The following is a 21,029-nucleotide window of genomic DNA, read 5'->3' as shown; positions in this document are numbered from 1 at the left end:
ATCCCCAACCGTGGCGAGTTCACACACATCCTCACCCGTTGGGAGCACAAACATATCCCCGCCCTTTCTAAAGAAACACATTCAATGTCAAATGTGAAAGAACGATTTCTCCAGAAGTGAAAAGCACACATCCCTCCACCACAGTGAAAGTATAGCGTCATGTTTAGTGCTCAGGAAACTCAAAGATCGCGAACCCCTTTGAACGCGCACACCTAAAAGCTGACTACTGAAGAGAACACACACACATACCATCAACCCTGGGGAGAAAACACACATGCATACACACCTCGATAGAAAATACACACAGGATATGTTTGGGCCCAAGGGTTGGTGATGCGAGTGTGCATTCTTGTCTATTCACATTTCTCTTTGGGGTCCAGAAGCCGTGCATGTGTGTGTCCTCAACAGTGGTCGAAGTGAGACAGAACGGTCAGGAGTACCATTCCTCTACTTTTTACGACACTATTCACCATTCTATACAGAGGATGTGTCCATTCTTGTCCTTGTCCAAGTGTAACGTTGCAATAGGAGTCTTAGTTGCTAGTCACTTAGGCTACTGCAATGCCCCGGCTGCAACACCTGGAGACATGTTTCACTATGCTTCGACCTAGCCCCTCTCCTACTGCCACCACAGAGGCACTACTTTATTCGGTACACTTCTACCACTGGTCCTCGAGCAGAGGGGAGCGCACGGGAGACTTACCTCAGCTCCCCATCCTTGTGGGGAAGAGCAGGAGCTGAGGTGCTTCCGTGTCTTCAGTGGTAACCCAGGCTAATGTGTAAACAACCCGAGCTGAATTACTCTCACGTGCAGCCTTTGAAACACACGGGCAACACAGAAGCAAGAATACGCAGAGGAATACGGGTTCGAATCCCGGCCCCGCACTTTACACGCGTTATCAAAATAACAATTATAATAATAATGTACAAAACACTACACGATCCATATACATTCCACACAACAATTACACAATATGGCCTTCTAAGGCCTAGTGCCCACTGTATCTGACCAGTGTGTTCACCTCACGTCACAGCTTTCAGGCTGCAGCTGCACTACAACCACCAACACAGAGGCACAAAGGCTCTTCAATACATCTCTCCGAATCCCCCAGCATAAGCACTTACCTTCTTCAGCTGGTAACTCTGTTCCGGTGATGGTGGAGGAAGAGGAGGAAGAGGGAAGAAGAAGAAGAGAGGAAAAGAAAACATTAACTCCTGGCACTCCAAGCAAGAAACACGACTGTGAGCAAACCCCAATGTTCCTCGGCCAAATCTGATACACCTGTCACACTATTCGTAATCAACCACCCCCCTTGGTAGGACTGTCACACTCTACGTCATTATTATGTAACCCTTTCACCAGATCCACCCAACTCAGCTTGTCAATTGTTAGGAAACAAAATAGATACAAATTGCATCCCTAAGCCCCATGTGATTCCAAACAGACATTCATCAAAGTGATGGCTATCAGTCTTATCTCCATCTTCCTTCCAGATCCCAAGGAGAAGGGGGGGGGGGGGCGGGAGGGGCTGCTGGAACGCGAGCAGCCTACATGAAAATTAGAAGAAGAGCAAGAGCTATTCCTATAGAGCACCCCCTAATTTGATTGGTCTGCAGGCGCATGAATGAAAGGTTGCATGAGGTACGCGTGCATGTATGCTGGGAGATTCCCGTAGAGGGAAGCAGCAGAGCAGTGTCTCAGGGATGCAGAGATGGAAGCGCGTGTAGGGAGAGGTGTGTGGGATTGGGGGGGGGGGTCCACCAGGGTCATGCGATCAGGGCCTATCATTACTTAACCCAATGCTTCTCCTGTGGGGGGCTCTTGGTGATGGATGGAAGAGTCAGCCCTGTTCCGCACGCTCTATGGTCGCTGGGTCTTTTCTTGGCTGCCAGCTTAGGTTCCTTACCAGGGATAGCTGAAATCTCAACTACTTAACGGTTCTGGTTGTAAATAGCAAAATGAATGTATTTTGATCACTTTATTATTCGCACGTTACTTCTCTCACTTAATGTATAGCAATTTAAATGTGTAAGATTTACACCAAAACACATAATCAGGCAAGTCTCAATTATGAGTGCAACTCTTCCAAAGTCCCATCCTTGCTGCCTGTTCACCGAGGCCCGAGGCACAGGCCTGTGTTGGCCAGCAGGGCAGCCTGCCCGGCTCCCCTCTGCCCTCTTATTTTCCAGTCCCTTCCTAGGGATGTGAGGGGTGGACCTCCGGGTTCCCCGTCTCAGGTTCAGCATACTCGACCCTTATAATGCCAGGCGTCCCAGTCCTCTGATCTAACTCTACTCTGTGGGCACCCCTGCTGTGAGAGGGACAGAGCCCCCTAGTCTAGCGCCCTCCTCTATGCGTGGGCGTGATGGCGGTCCTGGTGCGGACAGCATGGCTTCTGCTCTTCCCTTGGATCGCCGTCTGTTCTTTTGGGTTGAGTTGGCAGACAGTATTCTGCCCTGACCACTCTTGTTCTGGTCTCCATCATAGTTGCCATGACAAAGAGAGGACGTTCACTGGCCTTCTACTGGCCCAGTCTTATGTTTGTTTGGGTATGGGTGACGGGGTACCCCTCCCTTCCCTGTGTGCCGCTATTTTTCAAAGGACTCCTCAGGGAATACTACCTAGATGGCAAGTGATTTGCCAATAAAAAGCTCACAGTTCAGAACTGGGCTTTTGCCATGTCATTCTGCTCAGAGAAAGCAAGAGGCACAAATCTTGGGGCTTGACTCCTGAAGTGTTTTTCAAAGGAATGTACCTATTGAAAAAACGCTTTATGAATCCGGCCCTCAGCGTATTAACACACACAGTCTGACTGTCAGCAAAACACAGCAAACCGTTTCACAAACACCTGCAAATGTGTACACCGAGTTGTGTGAGTATTGAAAAGATAAGGAAATACCTCAGGGGAAGCGGGCTGATATTTCTGTAGTATTGGAAATGCGATTGAACTCGTGCTCCCGTGTGTGTTCGAGGACACACGTGCCCAATAAATAAATAAATAAATAAATAAATAAATAAATAAATAAGGAGCGGGCTCCGAAGTTTGGGCAATTCTGTCCAGAGCAGGCAGGAAAATCACTAAAACGGCCCTAAGGGGAAGCCTTACCAGGGGCGGTCTGGCCTATTGGGAACTCTGCAGTTTTCCCGGTGGGCCTCTTTTCTATGATATTTCCACATTTTCCCATAGGAAAAGCATTGGGCTTGCTGAAAATGTGTCATATGGGGCCACTTTCAACATTATTTCCAGGGCCTCTTTTGGTGCCCAATAATTATTAATAATTATTTCCAGTGCCTCTTTTGGTGCCCAGCAATTATTTCCAGGGCCTCTGTTGGTGCCTAGTCCACCCGCGCCTTATTCCCAATTGTTGTATAAGTAGGAGTGGCAAATAGTAGGACATCCCTCAGTACGTGGTTGGGAGCCATGCCTTAAAAGAAAGCAGGGCAGCTTCAATCCTTGTGATAAAGGTGTTTTGGGGGTGGGGGGTATCGCCCCCCCTCCCCTGCTGGCCCACAGTTATGGTAATCTAGCAGTCCTGGGTTATTTCTTGCGGGGGAGTTCATATTACTCCACCTGTATGGAGGTTTCCCTGGGAAAGTATGGTTCTATTTTCACTATTAAATGTGGGAGTAGTCCAGTGTGCTTTCGAAGGATTGGCTGTTTGTAGTTCCTGTTTTCGTTTTTTTTCCATGGTTAAAGAAAGACAGTTGTTTGCTGATTTACCAACTTTTGAGACCGGACGTATCATGATGTGTGAAAAAACATTGTATGCATGGGCAAAATCTTAGCCGCGTGGCAGCCTTACTTGACCAATGGTGCCTTGGGATTTGAGACAGGGGCTGAGCACCCACAGTGCAAAGGTCTGAGCGTAGGCTGTGTAAGTCTGTCAGCATGTGAGTAGCAGCCCCAGAAAAGTGACCCTGAGGTAAGATGGCAGCCAGCGATACACACAGGCACACGCGGTGGGCTACTCGCGAGGATGCCAATGTGCTGGCTTCATGATCATATCTCTTTCCATCAGTCTCAGGTGTATGTTCTGGGGGACGTGCCCAGACTACAACTGTGGGTCCCATGGACTTCTCACGCCCCCACCCTCTAGTGCCTCCTTCAACCCATGCACCCCTCTTCCCAGGCCCCTAGCATCATCAGCAAAGCAGAAGTCCTTGTGGAATTTGGACTGCCCATTGATAGTGTGGACATCTCTGATGGTCGGAAGGGTGTACAGGGGCACTCTGACCAATCAGGGGGGCCTCAGCCACTCTTTAATCTCTCAAGACACTGGTGGGTGTCTCACAGCTGTTCACACTCTGACCACGTCTATCTAGCTCCTTATTGCTGTGGTGAGGGTTGACAGAAGGCTGGCCCACCACCATTCTTAGTCTACGACGGCAATTTTTGTGGAGAGCGGGGCAGGCTATACCTCTGACAAACTTCTTGTTTGTTGTTGCGAGAGCATCAGTGGTGGCCGCTCTTTCTCTGTGGCAGCAGTGGCTAAGTTGTGGAACTCCCTGCCTGTCTCTCTGAGGGCTACAGAGAATCTTCTGTCCTTTTGTTGGTTGTTACTAACCTATCTGTTTTAAATTCTTCTTTTTTTCCCACGCTAGCTAAATCCTCTTAACCTTCCGGTTTCTTACTAGCAACAAGATGTTTCGGCGTGTGCGCGCTTTATAAAACAAATGAACATAGCATAACATCAGGACTCTGTGGCCACCTCTAACGTATTTTATTTATTTATATTTATAGCGCGCAGACAGCCCAGAGGCATTGTGGCGCTGTTACTTTCAGGAACTTAGTTACAGGTGGTACAAGATTGGTAGCAGTCGTTGGCACATTATGATTGCTACAAACAGTTTAGTCATTACAGCTCATGCCTCTTTGGTCATTACATTATAATCAGTTTGTTGGCAAGCATGGTGTAGTCCGTCATTTGCTCGGTTAAGAGGGTAGGATGTCTGGTCTTAGTCCCATCCGTGTTCTGGTGAGTAAGCAGGCTGCCTTGCACACCCCTAGGTTTGACCTATTCACTTTTTTGGGATAAGAGTCCATGAATCCTGGCCCACCCCTATTTTGGTGTCTTCTTTGTTGGGGTGAATCAGGGAGCCCCTGTGATCCGCCACCACACCACTGTGTTCTAGGTTGGAGTGAGAAGGACCAGAGTGGCTGCGTGATCCACTGCCAAGCCAATCGCTTGCTTGTTGGCATGGGACAGCCACAGTGTGTGCTGGCTCACATCACAGTTTCTTCTTTTTTAATAAGTGTGGCCAGAAAAGTGTCCTGCATGCCAGGGATACCCATACCCAAATCTAATGGTGGTCAAGGTGGCAGGGTTTCTGATCCGCTGGTCCACTTCTGTCCTGGCCCATTCCTGTTTGTGGTACCGGCCCAGGCTGCATGGTCAAACTGCATCCCCCTGTTCCCCTCTGAGTACCAATGGTCCACTGGCTCACCACTAGCTCGGGCATGGAGGACACGTACGAGTGCAATGCAATATTCCCCTTACAATGAAACACGTCCTATTGGAAGGACAAGACTACAATTACCAGAGTACACTGGGACAGACTATCAGACTTGGAGCCTGGTGCACTGGCTCTTGGGGAAGGAGGGGGGGTAATTCCTTTAACCCTCTGTGTCCAGAATTAGCCACAGCTATTCCCCAACACAGCACTTTCTAAAGAAGGAGGCTGCGACAGGGGTGGGGAGGTGAAAACCGAGCTGCCCTCTCACTTCAGGGGGGGGGATATGGTTTCTTAATGGGGGCGTAATGCCTTCACCAGAGAACAGCTGTCCCAGCCTGAGTCACCCTCACACTTTAAATAGGTACCACTGGTGTAGGGTGGGTGGGCTAGGGGGGGGGGGGCAAGCGGGACTTTGATTAGGAAGACTTGTGTCTTACATCGATGCACCCACAAAAAAAGGATGCAAACACAACCCCTCGGCCACCTCTTGCAGAACCATATTGAGACATATATAGTATGGGCAAATATTTCACCAGCGGGTCGGGATCAGGCACCAGCCTCATTTGCATGTTTTCTGGCTCCCAGAATGCACCCGTGGATATAGGAAATGAAACTGGGATGGCAAAGCATTTCTCTTGGCTTAAAGACAGTTGTATAAAATAGAGAGCGCGAGGTCTGCGGCTTGCTCCACATCAGCTAAGCAGCAAGCACAACAAAGGTTTCCACCCCCCCCCGCCCCCCTCCACCCCTCACTAAAGAGTTAATGGCAGATGCTGAAGGGGTGTCCAACCCTCTGTCTCATGAGCATCTTCTGGAAGCAGGCCCTGCCATTTCAATGAGGCAAGGATAAACGCTGCCTCACCTGGGGAAGAGACATAACCCAGCCTGCTGCCCCTGCACAACCACACAGAACAGCACCAGCATGGAACCCTGCACTCGTAGAGCCCTGCGGCCTACAGAACACTGCCGCTGCCCTCTGGGGCCACACAGGCAGAAGAGCCCTGGAGCGGCATGACACCGCCTCCGGGCCCTAGCACAGAGCCACGAGGCCTCACCACACAGAAAGCACTCGAATTCATCTCTGAGGCCTGAAATAACTAGGGCTGAGCATAGAGGCGACCCAACATTGCCTTGGGCCCTGGAACAGACACCACTGCCAACGAGCCCTTGGACTGCACTGCACCACTACTGAGCCCTGGGTCACCCAGCACTACCAATGAGCGTCCGAGCCACACTTCACTACCCCCCCCAGGACACATGTCACTACCACTAAGCCACGGGCCAGCAGCACTACCAAAGAGCCCTAGGGGGCCACACAGTACCACCACCGAGTGCTGGGGCTTTCAACTCTACACCCAGTCACTGAACACTGGGCCATACACCACTCCCAGTGAACCCAGGACTCAGCATCCGCCATTGCCATTGACCCATGGGGTTGCATAGCACTACCTCTGGGTCCATGCCACACACACACAGCATCGAGGGGTATCATGAGGCAATATCCCGGCACTGTCATCAATACATGGGGCCCTCCCAGGAAACTCCCATGCTCTGCACAGCACTGTCATGGAGCCATGGCTGCAAAAAAGGACACATAGTTCTATCGCTGACACTCCGCACTGGCATGGGTCTATGGGCCACACATGACTCACATCCAGCCCCAGGGCCAATGCGGCACTGCATTTCAATGATGAAGCATGCGCACACAACACTGCCATTGGGCGCAGTGGTCAATGACCCAGGAGGATGGCTCCAGGGGCAACGTGCGCGTCTTGGAAGCAAGACGACACAACACAGGTTCGATCCCCGGGTCCGCGCTTAGAAACCTCTGGGTATTTAAGCGCCTTATAAATACGCAACTAAGACAAAAAAAAACCCAAAACAATTATGCTGTTAAAAAACAGAACAATTCCTGTAACAGCGCCTCGATGCCCACGGGCTGTGTGAGCGCTTTGAAAATGCAACATAAACAAAACAATAAATAAATAAAAATGACGCACTGGCTACGAGTCCCGCATCACCAAGGAGAGCTATCACCAAGATGGACTCACACAGAGGCTGCCGGGACTGAGTCTCATGTTCCAGCCCTGCATTTCAACCAACAACTACCCCAAAAAGTTGTCCATTTTGTTGGGGTAAACCAACTGTGTTAGTTAAACCCCAAGGGATGGAAATAAAGATGTCAAATGGTAACTTCCCAAAACACAGTGCACGCACCCGTAAAACGCTGAAACGTATACAGAGGTTCAGTCCCCCGAACCCCCCTCAACTGTCCCCAATAAACCCCGGCCACCGCGTTACCCTGGGGTGATTTTCCTTTAGAGCGCCTAGTTTATATACAGGTGGTTACTTCCGTGTTTCCTTCTCTCACTTCGCGATTCATTGGTTAAATAAAGCAGGGCGCGTGAATCACGCTTGGCAAAGCGGGCTGCCTCTTGCAGGGCATATACAGTGTGCTGCTGGCACACACACACACACCCTGGTTCTAATCTCCTCTATCTCAGAAGGATCACGTGTGCGACACTCGTGCTGGGGAGTCAAACTTTCAACTGCAAGTTCCACACCAACCTATCAGCCGTTGGCAGGCAACAATCTGCTTTCTTTTTACTCATCTCCATCATTTCCTTGCCACCTCTCCTTCTCTGTAAGTCCTAAATTGCTTCTATTGCCCTTCAGATCTTTTTTGTTTTGTTTTACACGGTAGGGCTTTGGGTGCTTGATTCTAGACTCACTGCCCCAAGTGGACCTGCCAACCCCCAACTGACCTGCAAAGACCTTCCACAATTCCCTGTGCACATGTCTGGGGGATGTTGTTGGTCCTTACAAGTTCTTAGCTCTCCATGCTATGTTCCTCCTCCAAGCTGTCAATCCCCCCCCCCATCCCCAACTCAGCAGAGCTGCAGCTTCTTCCCAGTTGCTAGCTTTCCCTGCCACGTGACTCAAGGCCTTTCTGGTGCTTTCCATCCCGCCCCAGCACCCGCGGTCCTTAAGACACTTGTATCCTCCTATGTCTCCCCCTTCCTGGCACGGTGGGCTGCACAGGCCTGCCTGCTTCCCAGCGGAGCGCTCAGAGGCGTCTTTGCACCCTCTTCCAGGCGAGGCCCCACAGAGGAATCACATCTCACCGTTGGGTCCATACTTGGCGTAGTTCTTCTTCACGTTGTCGGGCGACAGGCCGGTGTTCTCGTTGACCCCGAAGTAGGCCAGGCATTCTTCGGTGGACTTGGTGTGCGCGTTCTCCATGTTTCCTCCTCACGACGCGCCACTAAAGAATCCCACCAATCCCCGCCCCTCTCTTTCTGAGGCAAACTCTTCCCTAGTTGGAGGCCCCAACACCCGGTGCTCAGAGGCGATGCTGCGTCGACGGCGCGCAAACACGGGGCAATGGCGCTCAACAGCTCATGGTACGCCAGCCGTGTCCGGGTCTTGGAGGGGAAGGTCTGCTCAGCCCCACCGGTGTCGCTGCACTGAAGCTGTCAGAAGATCTTGTGCCCGGCCCTGTCCCTTATGAGGAACCCCCCGGCCGAATACCCGGGACCCCGCGCCTCCCACCCATTGGCTGCCCCGGGCCCGCTGACATCACCGCCCACATTATAGCACATAAGGAGTGGTGGCTGGGACGTGGGAGGGGGGGGGGGCGGGGGCTGTTTTTGGGTTTCTGCTGACTTGGGTCTCCCGGAGGGTACAGAAAGGTGACTTGGTAAAAGGAGTGTCGAGCGCACACACGGGTGTCACTCAAAAACATACCAAGGCTTTTCTGGCGTCTTCCAAGAGGGACCGGCTGTGCCCCAAGTCCCCACCCCCTCCCCCCACAAGGAAGTTATTTTTATCCCTTGTCTATAATTGTTATCCATGTGTCCAGATAGTTCGCCTTCTCCCTTCGGCTCTTTCCCTTCTCTCGGCCACCCCGCAGTGTCCCCCCCGCCCCCGCTTTCGTTACTTCAGGGAAAGGGCTGGTAGCTCAAACTGATTGCCCGTTCCATTGGCTTTTTCATAACTTCACATGTGTTTAACAGCTTCTCGCAGTGCCCTATTTCATAACAGTCCCGTCTGCTTTGACATCTCATTATGTTCATTAACGTGCCACGTTTTTTTTTCTTCTGGCAGGCGACTGGTCATAAGCCAATCACTATTTTTTTCAGTCACTGATTTCCATGCTCTCGCGAGGTTTTCAGTCGACAACGGAATTTTTGAAGTCACACTTTATTTGGTGAATATATAAAACAGAAAGTATTATAGTAGTACGGTAACTCTTATTATGTGAGCGGTTAATGGGCGGTCAGTATTTCCAGTGTCACGTGGTAGGAGCGCAGGACTCCAAAACGTACCACTGTGCAATGCTATCACTGATGATTAATTGAGTGCGAGGGATGGGTAGTGCCACTATAAAATGGTATCATCTGGGGCGCCCAGAGCTGGCTGACCTGATCCCTTGGTTGGTGGTGGGAAATGGCGACCAGAGGCATAGTCTTATGGTTAGCAATAACAAGGCCGTGGTTTTCATTGCAACAGTACAATCAAAACACATTTTGGTAGATGTATTTATCCAAAACAACACACAATGATAAAGACCTGTTATGTTTTGGGGTACCGGGCCAGTGGCATCTACCAGTGGCATGCCGCCAACTTCTTCCCACGACTTTGTGGGCCCCGTCCGTTGCCCTGTTGTTCCTTTCTTCTCCTTTCCGTTGCGGTGGGTGGGATTGGGAAAAGAAGAAGTCTTCTGTGTAGGCAGAATGACCCCATGGTGCTCCTTTGGAGTACCACAGAGATCCGGTTTCATCTTTCCACTTCTCTCCTTACATTTGGGTATTCAAGCCTGCAGGCATGTCTGCTTCCAGGGGCTTCCTGCCCGTCTGGCCTGGCACTGGCATCCACGGCCATTCACACCTAGGTCTGGCCTTTGTCCTACTTTCCTGTCCTACAGCTTGTGCCTGCCAGGTCCCCTTTCGTTGTTATCCCCCCCTAGGGTGTGGTAGGTGTTTGGGAGGGGGACGTGTTAGTGGAAGCAGCGCCAGGCTGCCTCTCAACTCTCTGCAAGGGCTGCCTGACTGACGCACTCTTGCATGTTGGATCCATTCCCCTGTTATTCCCATGTGCCCGTGAGCTCCATCGGTGCCCAATTTCACGGCACTTGGCCAACATACAAACAATGGGTGCTGTTTATACTTGAACACTGTCATTACAGATAGTGAGGGGGTGGGGCGGGGGGGGTCACTGCACATTGTTGGTACTTATTTGCATAGATAGTAGCTGTGCAACAGAGTCCACTCGGGGAAGTACTCCACCTGCAGAGGTTCAAAGTGAATATAAAAATAGAGACACTGGGCATAAATAGCCCCCTCGCTCTTAGGATTTGTGTGTTCTTAATGTTTATTTGATGCAAAAAAGGGGACCCTTTACAGAGTCAATACATATTTCAATTGGCAAAAATAAACCAAACATTGTTTCCTTAATGCACCCTTCACGTTTTTTTCCATGTTCGTGAAAGTGACAATAAGAGCACAGGGAATGGGTTCATATTTTGTGGTGAATGGGCTCATATTTTGTGGTGAATTGGTTCATATTTTGTGGTGAATGGGTTCATATTTTGTGTCAAAATGTGTGCGACCATGTTTCTTACTTTTTCCATCACAATATATCTAATGAGTATTTCATAAAGGAATCTTTTTATTCCGGTGGGTCAGAAGTTCATAGATTTGTCATTTGATTACGCATTGGAAACAAACTCCACACTTCCTCCCCAAAAAGGCACATCTTTCAAATTGTGGCTTTCGGCATTAAGTGCTATGACAGCTATCTGTCTCGGGAGGATAGCTCAGCGGCAATGCGCTCATCTTGGAAGCAAAATGATGCAGAAGCGACATGGGTTCGATCCCTGGGTCTGCACTTAGAAACCTGTTTGGTCTGTGCTTTCTTGCTGCTAGGCCACCTGGTGAGTTCATCATGCATTGTGCAGATGTCCATCTCCCTCCCTCCCCCTTCCATCCCCTTCCATATCTCTACCCTCTCCCGCCATGGTGCTCTTCATCTCCCCTCTTTACTTGAACTGCTACTCTATTACCTATCCTACCTCTCTTTCGAAGCCTGGAAGGAAAACGTTCAAGAAAGATCTCCTGGTCTCCAACCCAGGCCTGCCCATCACTGACAGCTACATCAACCCTTCTTCCAGGCAGACTGTCACTGACATCCTCTTTGTAGCTCCCTCTCCGGTCCTATGGTCTCCTGATATGGTTTCAGTCCTCTTCCCCCCCATTTTTCTTCTTCACCCATTAACTGGATGGAACATACTCTTGGCACACTTCCCATCCTCTAGGTGCATGATTATTGTCTACCAAAATGACTCTGTAATGGCCCAGTGCTCTCAGCCCAACCTCTTCCTTCTTGATAGGCGTCTTCATTCTCTCATCAACGTCCACCCTTCTCCTGCCACTCCTCCTGCCACCCTCCTCGCCCCTTTGCCACTACTGACGGGTGTACCATATCCCTGTACCCCTCCTCGGATGACCTTCAAAGGTGGCAACCAGCTTCACTTAGCTACCCTTAACTCTCGTTCTGACTTAAAACACTCCTCTGACATCTGTCACCTCCTTGAAGACTTCAACCTTGACCTCCTTGCTCTCACTGAGATTTGGTTCATTGCCAGCTCTGTCACTGTTTTTGACACACTCCTCCCTGAAGGCTACACAATCCTCTCTAAGCCTAGACCTAACCGGTCACGAGACAGAGTGGCCTTGATGTTCCCTGAATGGGTCCCTGCTACTATTATACCCACTAAGTCCTTCTCTTCCTTCAAATGGCTCATCTGCAGGATTGGTGTCTCTCCTATCCTCCTGCTGACTCTCACCACCATCTACAGGACCGCTGGTCAGTTTATCTCTTCCTTTCGGAGTGGTCCGACCTCATTCTCTCCTGGCCTCTACCTCCAAGCTTCTCTTCCTTGGAGAATTCTAAATTCACCTTGACTCCCCTGATGCGGCCACTGGACTCTGTCGCAACCTCTGTGACTCTCTTTCCCTTACCATCCTTCCCTCCCTCAGCCGTAGACACCTTGGATGTGCTCATCTCAGCAGACATTCCCATCTCCAACCCTCTCACAACACCTCTCTCCTGATCTGGCCATGCTCTCATGTCCTCTCATCTGGATTTCTTGGGTCCCCCGGCAAGCCTCTGCCCTCACTGCCATTCTCCTTCCCCATCATTTGACCGATGAAGCGAGTATCAGCTGCTGCTTTTGCCACCACTTTCATTCCTCCTCCCACTCCAGCCACTGACTCTCACACTGATTCAGCCCTCAAACTGGCTCTATCCCCTCACTGTGGCTCTTCAACATCTATCTCCAACACCCTGGAGATCCTTGCCCTTGTCATGAGGATTTGCATGAAGCCAGCCTCCAAGTGCACCACCTGGTATGACTCTGACCTAGCCTCTTTTAAATGCAAGTGCACAATTGTTGAACAGAAGTGGATGGCTTCAAGCACAGTCATTGACAGACTGTCCTGCCACCTGCTCCAAAGGCAAAACAGATTCTCCATCTGCTCGAAGAAGAGGGCCCATATCCAACCTCACATCTCTGCGGCCACCAACAACACAAACTGTTCAAAATCTGAAAGGAACTCACCAATCCTACTGCAGTCTCCACTTCCACACCCTCTGCACTGCACTGGCCTCCCACTCTGCAACCAAAACTCAGGACATCCTGTCCTCACTCTCCTCTTCTACCGGGCCTCTTCCCTCACCCACTCTCAGACCCCTCTTGGCACCCCTCTCCACTTTCCTCCTACTCTCCTTCTTCTTGCCCACAGCACCGGATGAGGTCTCTAAACAAGTCCTCTCTATGAAAGTCTCTTCCAAGAAAGTGCTCCCCTGCTCCTCCAGAACTATAAAGGACAACATTGCCTCCCTTGCTCCAGCCTGGGCTGATTCATGCAATCACTCCTTTACCACTGGCTCCTTCTCACTATCTCCCAAACACTTCCCTGTGCAAACTCTCATCAAAAAGTCTTCTGCTGACCATTCCTGCCCGGCTAACTACCGCCCTATCTCCATTACCCCCTTTCCGGGCAAACTCTTGGAGAAGTTGGTAATCCCCCAACCGATCCACCACTGAATCTGTTGACTGCCCCCACTACCACCAGTCTGGGTTCAGAGCATCCAGAGGCATTGAAACTGCTCTCCTGAACACCCGCGAAGACTTGCACTAAAAATCTGGATTCCAACTCTCCTTCCGTTCTCATCCTTCTTGGTCCATCCTCTGCCATTGATACGGTCAATCATACCACCCTTATAAATCAGCTCTCTGATAGCCTTGGCATCACGGACCTGGCAATGGACTGGTTGACCTCCGATTTGACCGACCTTCCCAGGTTTAACTGGGCCCTTTCCTCTCCTCCACCACACTCTCCACCTGCGGCGTCCCTCAGAGCTCTATCCCTTCACTGTGGCTCTTCAACATCTATCTTTCCCCTCTGGCTTCTTGATCTCTACCTTCTTGCCTCACTTCCAGTATTATACAGACTACACACCGCTCTCTTTCAAGCTTCCCTCCACTGCCTCCTCTTCTTCCTCTCTCATTCCTGACTGTCTGACTGCCTGACTGCTATTCAGGCATATTGTGCTTCTAACTATCTCGGCCTTTATACCAGTAAGACAGAGATCCTTCTCATTCGGACCTCTGCTCCCTCCTTCCCGCCTACTCTCTGGCCCCCCCTCCATGGGTCCTCTCCCCTCGCCCTCTTGTGAGGCTAAAAACCTTGGCGTCATCTTCGACTCCGCTCTCTCCTTCTCTCCTCACATCACAGACCTTGCCAAGAAGGCCCATGTTTAGTTGCACTTCCTTAGAGGAATTCTCCCTTTCCTCACCTTTCCCCAGAAACTCAATGTTTCCATAGCTCTGGTCCCCTCTAGGCGGGACTGCTGCAACAGCCTCTTCCTCCATCTTCCTTTATTCTCCCTTCGTCCCCTTAAACTAATCCAGAATAGGACCGCGAGACTTATCCTTGGCCTCAAGCCCAGGGACCACATCTCTCCAGCCCTAAAATCTCTCTGCTCGCTCCCTGTGACTGCGAGGATCAAGTTCAAAACCCTCTGCATCACCCACAAGGCTTTCTGAGGCCTGGGACCTGCTACACCTGTTAGGGAGAATTCTCATAAATGGTTGATTTCCCTTACCTACTGAGTCCCTCAGCAGCTTTGCTGGATTTCTAGTATTTATTCTTTTCACCTGGTAAGAGTGTGAGCCTTTTTTTCCCACTCTTACATATGTTTTGCTATGTGTATTTCTACTTTTTGTGTGATCTTGGGCACTGGAGCCTCACCTACTGCAGGGCAGCATATTTTTCATGTGTGTTACACAGCACCTTCAGTGCAGTGACACAGGGTTGTCTTTTAGACTTCCCACCGACTCCATTTTCTGGGGCTGACTACAGTCCCCCAGAAAAGGGTAAAGTAGCCATTTACTTTACCTTAGTCACTTTAAACCACAGACCCAGTACACCCCATCTTCCATGGAGTATTGGAAAGGGTTAATTCTTATCCATTTTTGTCTGTGCCTCTTAGGGCATTGTTTCGCTCCCTTTACATTAAGACTTAGTTGGTGGCAGTGGTATCTACCCTAACTTTTCTACCGTGATTATCTTATATAAACCTGGTAATGTTTTAGGCTATTATATTAGCCTCAACATAAACCCGCTTGACCAAATACATTTTATTTTGGCTCCGGCCGGGTTTATTCACCATTTCTTTTTGTTAAAGTCTTTCTCGTGTTTTACTGTGTGCGCCAAACCAGGCTTGGTCCCTTTGTTCATCGCCTTTTCTCGGGCTTCCACACAGAAGCCCTCCTTTAGGCGCCTGAGAGTCTGGGTAGGCAGGATGTGAGGGAGGGGTTTAGGACCCCTGCCATGGGTTCCCTTGGTAACCCAAGTCACACTCTTGTTTGATTGGCTAAGGGGACTGGCTTGCCAGGCCAGCCACCCTGTTGTGTGATTGACAGCCAGGCTGTATGAATGGGGGAAAACTGCATAAAAAGCAGGTCTCTGGGACTGGAAGAGCAGAGTTGCCACTGGAACGAAAGAACCAACAAGGAACTGGAAGAAGAGGGTGCCTACAAAGACTGAACTGCCCGGTGAAGCCCTGCTGCAGGTCCGAATCTCCAGAATCCGACGACAAAGAAGATCCTCTAGGAAATCTCTTCCCTTGAGCTGGTGGGACCAACCAGTTCACCCAAACTACAAGCCTGGACCCCTCCTCTGGTCGAATTCGCAGTACAGAGCTACAGTGGGCCGGATAGCTAGGAAGGTCAGACCCTGCTTGGGTTTTAAGGAGCGCATCTTTTATGCATTGCTTTTCTCTGCTGCTGGTTTCTTCCCTGGGTAGTGCAGGACCCTCCAGTTTTCCTACTTCTGATGAGTCCGACAGTCGCTTTAGGAACCGTGAGCCTGCAGGAACTACCAGGAATGTCTGCCTCAGCTACAGATCCCTCTCCGTTTTAAGGTACTGTGCAAATCCGGTTGTGCGTTTCGTTCAGCCGCAGTGAAAGTGTTTGAAATCTTTCTCCAATACAAGGGCTTGTCCTTCTCTTCTCTTTTAACTAACTTTTTTACCAACCAACCTCGTCCGGAAACCGTGTCACGAACTTTACCGCAAACTACCCCGAACTGTATTATCTTGAGCAAAAGACTTTTGAACCATTGACTTTGGCCCTAAGCATTTTCTATCTGATTTTACCATTGTAGCTCTCTTGTTCACTTGCCCTGAGTACTTACCTGTTGGTGTGGATTCATTTCTGTTAAATGTTGCCTTTCCCTCCCTCTTAAATTGCTGGAGTGCCATTTTGCTCCCACTTCATTTGGTGAGCTTAACTAGTCTGGAATTTAAGGGAAGTAGTATGGTGTATTAAGAAGGTGATTTTTAGACTGCTTATAATAGTGTAATGTTACACAACTGAAGAGTGAAATAAATGTATATTCTTTTACTTGAAAACCTTGAGACAGTGTTTGCCTGAATCATAGTAATTGCTGTGCTTTGTGTAACTATTTGATACTGCTCACTTACTCTTGAGATAACTCTGGCTGCTCTGCTACTGCTACCACTTTAACTGTGTAGTACAGGCTTGTACCAAAGGTGAAACTGTACTGTCACTTGTAGTCTTAATTGTGTGTGGTGTTCCCAAAGGGTACTGCATATAATTCTGCCTAACACTGGTGTACAGCGGTGAGGATTAAAGTATAGTAATTACACTTAGAGTGCAGCTATTACCATAGATCAACTAACCACAAGGCTAACATCACTAAAAAGCAATATTAATCATGTCTGATATGGAAAGCCACAGTCAGGAGACCCTTGTGAGTTACACTGCTGATTATTTAAGAAACATGTGTAAAGAAAGGAAACTCTCTGCCAAGGGCAAAACGTCTGAATTGATTGAAAAATTGTTAAAGAGTCCAAGTCTAGGGAGTGGGTCTGAAATGCCTGACTCTTTAGCAAATGTGGAAAGTATTGAGGATGATAATGTATCTGTTACTGATGAATTGGAAAAAGTAGATGTGTCTCCTAATGTAGGTCTCTCTGCTCCTTCGCCTGCTCAGCAACCTCAACTCGTGTCCACTGGGACCCTCACAGGTCCTACACTCAGTCCTGCATTCATTGCTCTAGAGAAAATGAGGCTTGAACTGGAATTCAAACGTTTAAATGTTCAAACTGAACAAAAACATCAAGAACTGAAACTCAGAGAAATTGAGTTGAATCATGAACTAGAACTGAAAAGATTGTCTCTTGAAGATGCTTCTCTCCCAGAGTCCTCTAGGTGTTCCAGTCCTAAGAGACCCTGTATGCCTAAAGAAATTGTGGGTATGTATGAGGTTAAGCTTGATATTTTGGATTGGTTGGCAATGTTTGAGTATAACCATGGTATTCAAGGTCTCACAGGGAATCAATTGCATCCCTGGCGCTTCTCTAGGCTACCCACTGTTGCATCTGATGTTGTGATGGAGTTGGGGGAGGTGGATAGGATGGATTATGAGCGTATGAAGCTAGCTTTAATTTCTAGAGTTGGGAAGACCCCCTCCCAGTACCTTAAGAGGTTTAGAACCCTCAAAAAGCATGATGGTCCCCCTTGGGCTACCTGGTTATGTGAATGTTTGAAAAACTTAGATGGTTGGATTAAGGGTTACAGAGTAAACACTTATGAAGGAATGAGAAATCTTGTAATGTTGGAGTCTATTTTTGATGTCTGCTCTCCTGAGCTCAGACAGCACTTGGCTGATTCTAAGGAGATAGATCCAAAGAAACTAGCTAAGGCTGCTGACTTGTGGGTTGCCAACAGGGCTACTTACAAGGATTCTGGGGCTACTCAGAAAAAGGATGAGGGGAAACAACCAAAGAAATACAACAAAGAGAATTCTAATGCCTCCAATCCAAAAGAGGGCCACAAACAACAACATAAGGGTAAACCACAAGGGAAACCAAATCAGGCTAGTGCACCCTCTGGACCCAAACCAGATGGAGGTCAGAACAAACCCCCATTAATTAAGACATTTGGGAAATGTTATGTTTGTGGGTCAACTGACCATGTTAAAGGGGATCCCAGATGCAAGGGTAAACCTTCAGGGGTCCACACTGTCTCCTTAGCCTTCTCCCAGAGGAAGAAGTCCCTATGGAAAGTGGAAACTTTCACCTACTGGCTGAAGAACCCATGAGAGTCTCAGCTAGTGTTTCTTTAGTGTCCGTGGGCTTATGCGAACAACAGAATTTAGATGTCTATAATTCCACCCCAGATAATACTAAAGAGTATTATAACGATAGTGTTCTAGTAAATGGTCAGGATACTCCTGCCATCAGAGACACTGGAGCCATCATAACTGTGGTGGATGAATCATCTTTCAAGGTGGAGGATGTTGCTAAGGCACCCAAACACCTCACCAAGTTAGCTGGAGGCCCTGTGCAAATGCTTCCCCAGTTACCAGCTCTCATCCAGTTTAATGATATGATTGTCAAAATACCTGTTAGTGTGCAGAGTGAAGTACCTTGGAGAGTCCTGTTGGGTAATGACCTGAAAACTCTTGGAGTAGTGTCAAGCACCCCAGGCCTCCCAGTAAGAGGGGACATGAACTCACTAGGTCTGCAAGGGAGAGAACCCTGAGAGGCTCTCCAGAGGAGATGATAGAGGAAACTATCACTCCCGTTCCACAGGAGTTGCTCACTGCTATTTCTAGAAAGAATGAGGCAAAGGGGAAACCTAAGACCTCCAGGAAAAAGACAGACAGCACCCCTGTGCTACCAACAAGGATATCACCAAGATTGTCCAAAGTCACACCTGTGACTTCTCCACCTGCTGAGGCAGAGTGTGAGGTGCAACCTTGTGTGGTTGAGCCAGTATCTGAAGAGTCAGATCGCAGACAGCACCCCTGTGCTACCAACAAGGATATCACCAAGATTGTCCAAAGTCACACCTGTGACTTCTCCATCTGCTGAGGCAGAGTGTGAGGTGCAACCTTGTGTGGTTGAGCCAGTATCTGAAGAGTCAGATCTGGAAGAAGACACTGTCTTAGTTGGGGATTTTGACCCTGTTGACCATCCTGAGCTGCAGTCTTTACTGGCAGAAGGTGGACCCAATGGGGCAGACTTTCGCAAAGGACACAGAGAGTGTCCTACTCTTGAAGGTCTTCGACAACAGGCTGCTAGCCAACTTGATGGGCAAGAAGTTGGGAAGCACAGGTTAAGCTGGGAAGATGGCCTCTTCTACAGTGAACCAACTGAGTCTACCCCTGGGGACTGAAAAAGACTTGTAGTGCCCCTTGTCAACAGACTCCAGTTCCTACAGTTAGCCCACGAGATACCTTTGGCCGGGCACTTGAGTTTCAAGAAGACCAAGGAAAGGTTCTCTCTCTACTTCTACTGGCCTAAAATGGCTTCAGAAGTTGACAAATTCTGTAGGAGCTGTCACACTTGCCAAACCTCTGGCAAGAGGGTGCCTCTCCCAGTGGTGGGAGTTCCTTTTGAGAGGGTGGGCATTGACATTGTCGGTCCCCTTGACCCTTCCACATCTTCAGGGAACAGGTTTATCCTGGTTGTAGTAGACCATGCCACAAGGTACCCAGAAGCCATACCTAAGAGAACTGTTACGGCTCAGGCTGTGGCTAAGGCTCTACTTGGTATTTTTTACCAGTGTAGGGTTTCCTAAGGAAGTGATATCCAACAGGGGATCCAATTGTATGTCCCACTGCAAGCCATGTGAAAAAACTGTGGTGTCACTTACAAGTTCTCTACAGCCTAGCATCCACAGACAAATGGACTGGTAGAGAGGTTTAATCGTACTATGAAGAGCATGATAGGTGCTTTAGAGGAACCCCTTAAGAAAAAGTGGGACCTTCTACTGCCATGCCTTCTCTTTGCATATAGAGAAGTCCCTCAGGAGGGAGTTGGTTACAGTTCCTTTGAACTTCTCTATGGCCATCCAGTCTGAGGGCCATTGGCCATGATCACGGAGGGGTTGGAGAGTGCTCCTTCCCCCAAGCCAGTCAGAGTGAATGACTATGCAATAGGTTTCCTGAGGATAATGTGTTACACTCACCTGGTATCCACAAGGACGCCACCCAGCCGGGTTACTCACTGGTATGCTTCTCAGCTTTGCCCTGATGTGGTCTGCGGGGAAGGTTCTGCCTTGTGGTAGAATTAGGCGTGCGCTCCGTCCTGCCTTCTTTGCAGTGGCGCGTTGTCTTTCATGGGTGAGTGCGGTCCAGTTACTTCACTGACGCCGGCCCGTTTGATATTGTCCAGGAAGGTCTTATTGTTGTTCTTTAGTTTTGTTGCTATCATGCATGCCTTTCTTTTTTTAAAATGTCTCTTTTTTCTCCCTTAGGTATGTGGAGCTTCAGCGCGGCGAACTGGCTTGGTTGAGCCCCGCTGGTAAATGATGGCGCATTAAGAGCACTATGATGCGGTAAGTAAGCGCTATGCGCAGCACTGCGAAGACTTGCCTTTGCTAACCTGTGTTTTCCTTCCTTGTAGGTCGCAGTGTTCTTCAGCGTGAGTGGAATGTCTGGAGTGGTGCCAGCCGAGAGGCGACCAGCCAGGTAAGCCTTTTGAGCAGTTTGTAATTTGTAAATGTCTCTACTGCTTTCTTTAATGTTGCCTCTATCTTCCTCTTTCAGGTCGTTCTGTCCGGGAGGCGTGCAGATTCGAGGAAGCTGTTCTCAGTAGCTGCGAGTGTTTAAAGATGAAGACTGCAGGTAAGATGCTGCTGCTAATGATGTTCCTTTTGTCTCCTTGCAGGTTCTGTTTCTCCGAGGTTCGAGGGAAAAGCTGGACACGGCGAGCGTCACGTTGCAAGCTGCAAAGTAACGCAAAGCGTGTTGTCTTGCTCGGGTGTGGTTTAAATAGCCCCAACAAAATAGTCCAGGTAAAGTACTCCCTAGGCTATCACACCCAAAACACTAGACCGCATAGCTTGGTTCTTAGGAACCAAGCTATGTGGATGCCTCCATGTTGGCTGACAATACAATAAAGTAGTTCCCAAGCACATTGTTTTTCATGGTGTATGAGCTCTAGAGGCCCGAGACCTGACTCCACCTGGCCA

General features: G+C 49.2%; 1 protein-coding gene across 3 annotated transcripts in view; it reads right to left on the bottom strand.

Moving 5' to 3' along the window:
• ATP2A1 (ATPase sarcoplasmic/endoplasmic reticulum Ca2+ transporting 1) overlaps positions 1–8,934 on the bottom strand; it is a 48,185-nt gene extending 39,251 nt beyond the window's left edge. The window contains exons 1-2 of one of the 3 annotated variants that reach the window (XM_069652184.1): positions 8,581–8,934; positions 1,126–1,143 (exon numbers count right to left, since the gene is read on the bottom strand). In XM_069652184.1, coding sequence (XP_069508285.1) covers positions 1,126–1,143; positions 8,581–8,698 — 136 coding nt within the window. In that variant the 5' untranslated portion in view covers positions 8,699–8,934. The remainder of the gene's footprint in view (positions 1–1,125; positions 1,144–8,580) is intronic. The other 2 variants (XM_069652183.1, XM_069652185.1) reach the window with 2 other exon arrangements.
• Positions 8,935–21,029: the final 12,095 nt, after the last annotated feature.

Source organism: Ambystoma mexicanum, chromosome 3p, assembly GCF_040938575.1.
Source record: "Ambystoma mexicanum isolate Mex_15411 chromosome 3p, UKY_AmexF1_1, whole genome shotgun sequence".
NCBI classification, from domain to species: Eukaryota; Metazoa; Chordata; class Amphibia; order Caudata; family Ambystomatidae; genus Ambystoma; species Ambystoma mexicanum.
This window is presented reverse-complemented; position numbering and strand designations above follow the sequence as displayed.